This window comes from Lingula anatina, chromosome 10 (genome assembly GCF_051362555.1).
Source record: "Lingula anatina isolate TDL-2025a chromosome 10, LinAna3.0, whole genome shotgun sequence".
NCBI lineage: Eukaryota > Metazoa > Brachiopoda > Lingulata > Lingulida > Lingulidae > Lingula > Lingula anatina.
Genome location: NC_141776.1, coordinates 15152513 through 15161170, shown reverse-complemented (window position 1 = coordinate 15161170; position 8658 = coordinate 15152513). Strand labels below are relative to the sequence as shown.

Below are 8658 nucleotides of genomic sequence, written 5' to 3'. Positions count from 1 at the left end.
CGTTTAAAAAACACTCGAACCCCCGTGAAACCACTGTGGGATTTCAATACAGATAACTTTCCAGTATTGTTTCTTTCCATTCTTTTTTTGCTTTTTTAATGAAAAGTTTTTGTTCATATATACATTACTTGATGCTGATTTGCAATGGCAGAGTGTAACATTTCCCTATAACTTACAATAGCAAACAATACATATTCATAACACCATATGTTAGATATGATAGTCCCAATGGCAGACAATTCAATCAATAAAAACTACAAACAACACACAGGAGAGATGAAATTAGATCAGAATTACAGTAAATGGATGAATCTTTATTAAGTGCCATATCAATTTTTAATTTTTGTCTATGGCGCAGTACACAATAAGCAGCTTTTGAGTGTCACAAATAGACGCTTCAGATTAATCTCTCACTGAGGACGTCAGGTGAAGCCAACCGAAAACACTAATGACATAAAAAGAGCTTGCAGACTCGAGGGTGGGTGTTTCAATGCATGCTGTGAACACATTTCACGTAAAAGATAATGAAGGATCCAAACAGCAGTTAACCATTTGAAGATGGCAACGAAGAAATTTGTGGCCGTTCTTTTGGCAGATTATGCTCTGCTTATGATATGGTTTGGCGCGTCGAATTCTTCATCTTTATGGTTTCGGGTTCAGCCTCAGACGAAATTTATTGAAGATTTAATTCTTCAGACGACATCTTCTATGTCTAAAGGGCACTGCGCACTCCACTGTCTGGGGCATAGAAGCTGCCTAGGGGCATATTACTGCGGTAACACAAAGACTTGTGCTCTTACCAATTTCAACTGTTCCGGCGTTCAGGCGGAGTTCCTGTTGAGTGACCCGAGCTGTTCCTACATAGAGGCACGCAATCGCTCAGTTTGTCTGGTAAGTTATATTTTTTCAGGAAGAATCCATAATGATACAAAATGTTTCATTTTATCTTAACTCGATCTACACCTCGGATATGTTATTAAATGTTATTAGATATTATCATCCACAAAACATCTTGTTTTTCACAGATGTCTTCAAAAATTTAGTATTTAGGATATGTTTCATAGCTGATGCCATTAGAAACAGTCTTGCAAATGTAACTATCCCAAAGTCAGTTAAAACTCAAAGTAGATAATCGCTAAATTATGTGGAATTATTAAAAATACAAATAAAATAAAATTTTTCCTACTGACGTTGGCTGTTTAATACCAATTTTACTGAAACCATATAGCTTTTAATAAATGGTCATTTTGTCATTCACGCCAGTTAATCTTGTAAGTCCAATATGCACATTTTGGAAAGCAGAAAAATGTGAACACAAAAACTTTTGCTTTGCTCTTGAAATAATCGTATAGAAAATATGTAAGGAAAGTGACCAACTAAATGGTCAGTGGCGTTATTTACATTTTTAGCCGTTGAAATGATCGGATAACCAGCAAAGAATTATAACGTTATGTGAATGCTTTAGAGTGTTTTTAAATGTTTAAGATAACGCTTTAATAAGTAATATATATGTATATTTTAAAGATTGTAACAGCACTGTGTAAGACATGAGAAATATGCACTTTAAAAAGTACCGCGTCAAAATAACCAAACAAGCACTCAGTCTCGCTTTGACAGGTAGTTTACCATGAATAGTTTTAGCTAAATATCATCAACTGTGTATACACACAGATATTATTCACGACACCTATGCCAACTGAAATCACGAGCGAGTTCCTTAGAATGTTAATACTGAAGCAAAGGCAACACAATCTACAGGTTTATCTAAAACACTATTTATTTATTCGACAGTGATTTTTGCTGAGTTTGTAAAAGTCTGGTTAAATATAAACAGTTCTGCATCCAGGAATAATTATTTGATGTAAGTTCAATATTGCACGGTTTGAAAAAGAGAAAAAACACCACGGGATATTCGATAATGATAAGACTCAAGCCATACGTCGCAATAGTTCTACAAGTTGGACCAAGCTAAACAAAGGGGTTTTCCATAGACACTAGATTAAACGTTTCTTGCGTTAACTAATCTAATTCATAGCTATTTTATGATAAAAATATTTCATTATGTAATTACTATGTTTCAGAAAAGGTGTTTTGACTAAGTGTTTTCATAAAATAATTAAAATACAAACGAATCGACATTTTTTGCCAAGATATTTTTAACTGTGGTCAAACACTTTGTAATGTTAAGAACACAATGAAACCTTTTTGAAATGTGTTGAAAGGGTTTTGTGTTTGCTGGAAAAGATTAAAAGTTAATTATGATAAAAAGAGACTTTCACATCTGCTTATTTGTATCCTCCATGCTTTTATACTATTAATGAAAACAGGAAATACTATACTCTGCTTTTAAATAATCTTTTAGGGGTATTTTTGCATTTTTGTGAATATTTCACTGATTATAAGAAAGAATGAAGGCAAAAAATGAAATTAAAAGATTGGATTTTTTGTACAGGATTCAGGAAACTTGCTTACATGCTTAAACAGACCAGAGGGGTAGCCTTCCTGGTAAATAATTAGATGCTATTAGAAGTAAATTTAGCAAATTTGCCATTACATGTCATTTTTATCAAACAAAAGCTACCATTTCATCTAGTTTTTCTAAAAGCATGAAATTAATCATTGCCTGTGACATATTCACTGTGAGTGTTCTTTTTTTTTTTTTTTTTTTGTATCGAAGGCGACTTAATGCTGATTTGCACTTGTTATAATGCGAGACACGTACTTCCCTGTGCAAGAGCAAGCATCGGATTTTCGAAACGCAGTATTTTGAAACGATGCAACTAACGAAAGTTACGATAATCAATCAAACTACCCCAGTGCAGGAACTATACACTATTATGCTTTTAAATGACATTAAAATTAATGCATTAATATTTGTAAGTGTGGTATCGATCGTTTTGCCAATGACATTAGAACAGTTTTCTTTTCAGAAAGATCAACCAGGTATCAAATTGAAGTTGTAGTTCAAGGCTTCTTTATCTTTGGGTCCTTCATTACATATACTGTGTGCAGTTAACTCTTTATGCATAAACATTATTTTCCATACTATCCAATTAAGAGAAGTGAGTCAACTATATTTCGTCATGGTTTCCTGTTCTAAATAAACAAAAGATGACTCACGCAATTCTCAATAGAAACACGAAAAGCAATAGTTAATGTTTTCCAGAAAAACTCATTTCCGAGTGTTTGTTACACATGGATATCTTAAAGGTCGCATCCTGAATGCCTGTAATGATGCCACCTGGACACTAATCGGTGTGGAAAGAAATAAATAACCACTGAATATTGAGGCTTGAAAGGCTTCGGAAAAAAGTCATCTATTGTGTAATAATGATAAGCAGCAATTTGATAGCTTCCTGAAGGTTTCTTAAAAAAAAAACAGGCTCAGTGTTACAAAGCATGCTGGGAATAATTTTCGTGTATTTAATATGAATAATTTCAAAGGGCGATTGAATATGAAGATGACAACGATGCTAATTGTCATGTTTTCAGAACATGTTCTATTTCTAATGTTGTATGAACGGTTGCCTATTTTTTCATTACGGATTTTTACTAAGACCTAGATGTAATTAATTGCAGCTTTAATTCTTCAAACTAATATATTGTGTCTAAATTACACTACACACTGCCATGCGCTGCCTAGAACACGGCAGCAGCTTCATATTACTGCGATGAGAACAAAGACTTATATAACGAATTGTAATTGTACCGGAGTTCAGACAGAATATCCTGTCTGTGAGCGGTCTTTAAGGGTACTGTAACTCTTTTTTATCATCCAGATACTAAAACTGAGGGTTTACCTCCATTAGATTATTCAACAATGGCTTTCTCTTTGTGCTTGTTTAAAAGAATAAAAAAAATCCTCGAAATTATGAAATATCGGCGTTTATATTTTTCGTTGCAATATATTGGCATAGGCAATTCTAGGATTTAATCGTCAATTTAACACCCTTCCATTTTGAGCTGAGATAGCAATCGGTATGGGATGTACCTTCCTCATTGAACAAGATTTTATCACGAAAATTGGCAGAGTTGACCATGACTGTATGGGTTACAATTCCGTGACGTCATTTTGGTTAAACTGTTTTTATTATGGAGTTATGAACACCTAATTACAGATTTTTACCTGACAAAGGCATTATTTTGCTTTATCAACGATAAAATCTGAAGTAAGACCTTTTGAAAAGACGCTGGCAGCGTTTTGAAGTATATTAAGTGTTGTCTTTAAATTGGTGTTAAAACTGTGATCGTGGGTGCTTCTAGGCAAAAGAGAAATTTGAAAAACTGATTTTCAGTTTTTACTTCAAAGTCGCAATTATGACGTCACCCGTAAGATGACGTATGTGTAATCGTTAATTTATTTAGTCACTGAACACAGAAGATTTATCAATTACCCAAAAATATGTATGAAAGGTAGTAAACAATGAGGTTGGGGCGAAGGGTGACAATATCCTTTGAAAAAATGTTCAGGCGGTTCGATAGAATGTACGTACAATTTTTTTACTTTATCTGTTTAAAAGCACGGAAACAAATATTGCCATGTTATGAAATGATACCGTCACATCAAAAATACTTCAGAGTGAATTTGCTAATGCAAGCTGTTGCCTTTACAGCAACGTTTAGGACTCTGAGTGTGTGTGTGTGTGTGTGAAAACTGTAATATCGATTTCAAAGGAATATTAGTCAATTGAACAGCTATCAGGAACATTTTACATGATAACAGCTACAAGTGCTGCAATTTGGAGCCAGGAAAATTACTTGAAATGTTAAAACATCTGACGTAGTCAATATGGAGATGAAGTAATATCTTTATTTAATGAAAATAATAATAAGTAGTCCTAAGTCGTTCTTTTACTGGTCAATAAAATACAACACTGAAAATTTGTTCATTAAATTTAAGCAAAATACATATTAGTTCACATCATGAAATAAAGGAAATAGTGTTAGAATGCGAGTAAGAGTGTGGAGGATAATTATATTGCTGTATTTGTGTATCGAGTGTCAATAAGTAATGAATAAAAAGATATACAAATACTGACTTAAGTGACACAGTAAATGCAGTAAGAACCACAGCAATGCTTGTGTACTATATTATTTCAGGTATGTGGATGTAAAAATGGCGGGACTTGTGTCCAATTAACTGATGGTTCTGGTAAATGTGCCTGCCCTGTCCCTTACGGCGGATTGAACTGTGAACGTAAGTAATATCCAGGAACATACTGGTCATATTCAAGATAAAGTTTATATTTCCAGTGATAGCTTTTAAAAACTCATGTTTAATATCCCAACAAGCGTTTCCAGTAGTGAACAACGTTGCCATTATTGCCTATGTATTTATGGTGTGAAACAGTTTACATACATACTTGGGTAATAAAAGACACGTTATGCTTTATTATATTAATTATATCAAATGATTTCTATCACTTTTTGTGCATTAAGTGGCGTGTCCACCGCAGTTTGAGGTTACGTTCAGGACAAGTTGCTACAGTTTCAACATAGCACTGAAAGGCAACTTCTACCAGGCTAAAGCCCACTGCGAGTCAATGGGAGCGAGGCTTGTCGCCGTTGACGATGAAGAGGAGCACACCTTTATTAGACAATATATTATGGCCGACGAAGGTAAGGGAAATTTATGATATTACATCATCTGACATCGGTATACTAGTGCGTTTTACAGTGATTTATAACAAAAAAGGCCTCAACAACAGTACAATCGTGTGTAATAGTACGTGTTACCCACAAGTACTTTTACTTTGCAAATTACTCAATGTTTTCGTCTTGTAATCTATTTAGACAATAATAGTGTCTCTTATAAGTTGGTACCAGTTGTCACAATTAAATTTCTGTAGAATTCAATACATTTTGGATTTATTTTACCGATCAGTAAATTTTTCAGAGGGCAGGGCCGTAGCCTCCGGGGGGGGGGGGGGGGCAGGGGGGGCAGCTGCCCCCCCTGGGATTTGAGGTGCAAAAAAAATAATAATAATCGCAAAGGTAAAAAAAATAAATAATTGCAAAGTTGGTATCAAATCTGTGAGAAAATGCACTCATGGCCACTAGACAATCATTCAACAATCTGTTTACAAAGGTGTACTGTTTTTAGCCAACTCAGTTTATGCCAAAAAGTCCAATTGGTGTGTTGTGTTGAAAAAATGACTGTACTTATGGCAAAATGAACCCACAATTTCTGACTTCTGATTGAGCAATAAATAACAGTTAAAATGCACCAGAATGCAGTATTATACATACAGTTTTTAAAAATTTTCCACACCGTGCGAGGGGGACACCCCCTCCCACAACCACCCACCTCGGGGGCTTTGCCTCCTCGTGTCCGCTTACTGCCCCCCCTGGCATTTTTCTCAGGCTACGGCCCTGGAGGGCTACGGCTCTAATTCGACGTAGTATGTCAAAGGGTTACCACATGCAAAATTTGGTGCTTTTATCCGCCGTGTCACGATTTGGCCACATTGCCCCTAAGCCACCCCACTAAATGTCAATTATTTACCTGCAGCTCGCAACGCCACCTCCTGGTTTACTGCAGCAACAGATGAAGCCTCTGAAGGTACCTGGGTATTGTCCGGATGGGGCGACATTCCAGCACCGTTTACTGCATGGGGCCCAGGTATAAAACTCACATATTTCCATTTGTATTTTCATATTTTATTTTCACAATTTTGTCTTTAAATAACCTGAATGGAATGTGTCTGAGAAATATTCAAAACTATCTTACTTGGTATGTATTGCCATGCTGAAGTGCTCTTACATACTGGTAGAAGTAAAAATGAAGCGATGATACCAAGAAGAAAATGCCAAATTTGAACTGAAAATTGCCAATTCTCATAATTGATATCGGTTTTTTTTATTGGAATAATGACTTCTTGTCGGCTTTAAATTGAAGAAGATTTAAAACAATTTAATTCAAACGAAATGACCTGATGTTAATTTTATTTGCATAATAAGAAGAATCTATTTACCACGAGTAATTTCCATTCCAGGTGAACCAAATAGCAAAGGGGGCAATCAAGACTGTGTACAATACTATAAAACCACCAAGCTTTTTGATGACGTTCAATGCAGTTATAGTATTAACTTTATATGTGAAACAGAAGCGACCTAGACAACGACGCATACTGAAAAAATATATACAGGATATAATCCGCATGGGAAGGAACCAATATTAGCACAATAATACAATCTTTTTGTATCTCATTTTATTCGTACCTTATATATTCAAGAAATGTATGGTTGGTAAATTAAATTTCTTGTAAACTATGGTTTGTTGACTTCGGCTTACAGATTGGCTCTCCGTAAGAGAACACAAAATGGTCAAATAACTAAGGATTTTTCCAACGAGCCCTTGGTGAATTAGTCACAGGGAAAATATGGAAACGTCATCATACTTAAAGGGCAACATGGATACGTTGTAGCATGTTTTACGCTTTCAAGATAATTTATGAAATTTCTTCCGATGCTGTTAAGGTTGTCAATTCAGGTTATGAGATCAACGTTTTTATGCTGCCTGCTGTCAAATTTATACCTACGGATACTTTTTCTAACGTCAACACTGCTGCTCTCTCCGTCATTTCCTTATGTTACACCATCCATTTGTAATGAAGACATTTCTAATCGGATTGCTCTTTTTGATGACTACATGTACCGTTACATGGATGGAATTCTATGGTTTTGTATACAAATGCATCTTTCTTTTAATCGGCTCACACATGCAAACAAGAATTGTAATATTTTTCCTTAGGGTAATCTTCAATGTTCGTGGCCGCCCTAAATCTATATTAAATGAAACCTTGGCTGTCTGAACAGGTACTTATATACGTGACGTACCGGTATCTTATGCTTGTGCGCTTCCAGTATTACATGCCGTGTACGTTTTCATTAAATTTCGTCATATCAGGAAGAACTTTTGCTTACATTTAGTCTGTCAAATATTTAGCCGTCATTCAAGTCAGTGTGGACTGCATTAATAAGCTAATATATTTGCATCATCCATCGTGTCCCGAGTAAATTTTATTTACATTTTATCTAATAGAGGGTGTTTTTTGTCATGGTTTATGGCTTCTGGATCCTGTTCAGCAACCAGATGGTATATCTTCTTCTGTTTGGATGTTGTATATTTTTGTCGTGTGCCGATGTAGCGTCTTTCTGAAATCCTGTATGAAATGTACATATTATGACGTTTATGATATAGCATATCTTTGCAGTGTAACCCAGAGCGTTATCCTCATTCTGCGATTTTAGTTTCCTCTAATGTTTACGTGTTTATTAGAAATAAAGTAATGTATTTACAATAATTTGTTGTGCTTTACTTTCAAAAAGCGTGGTTATCCGCCGTGGTTTTTTTTGCATAACATTTAGGTCGTGTTTCGTGAATTGTAAGAAGAGTATCAAAAGAAGTAAACCATAATTAAAGCGAAATGAACCAGCACTTACAAATAGAATAAAAAGTATAGACCATGTAACTAACCCTCATGTTGTAATGCAATTTTACCCCCGTTTATGGATTATTCACGTGGATCTATTTCTACCACTTTTTAGGTAGAAAAGGAGCTCGTTTAACTAAATGGTTTAAATTAAAATTCAAACGTGGAAGTTCCCATTCAATAACGTTCAAAGCAATATTAATAACGCCGTGAAACAAAGGAA

General features: G+C 35.0%; 1 protein-coding gene across 1 annotated transcript; it reads left to right on the top strand.

Annotated features, from left to right (window-relative positions):
* Positions 1–366: 366 nt before the first annotated feature.
* On the top strand, positions 367–7274 carry LOC106164389 (brevican core protein-like). Its single transcript, XM_086998160.1, has 5 exons — positions 367–891; positions 5101–5197; positions 5440–5619; positions 6512–6622; positions 6996–7274. The coding sequence occupies exons 1-5, from the start codon at positions 559–561 to the stop codon at positions 7115–7117; spliced, it is 843 nt and encodes a 280-aa protein (XP_086854286.1). The 5' UTR covers positions 367–558; the 3' UTR covers positions 7118–7274.
* Positions 7275–8658: the final 1384 nt, after the last annotated feature.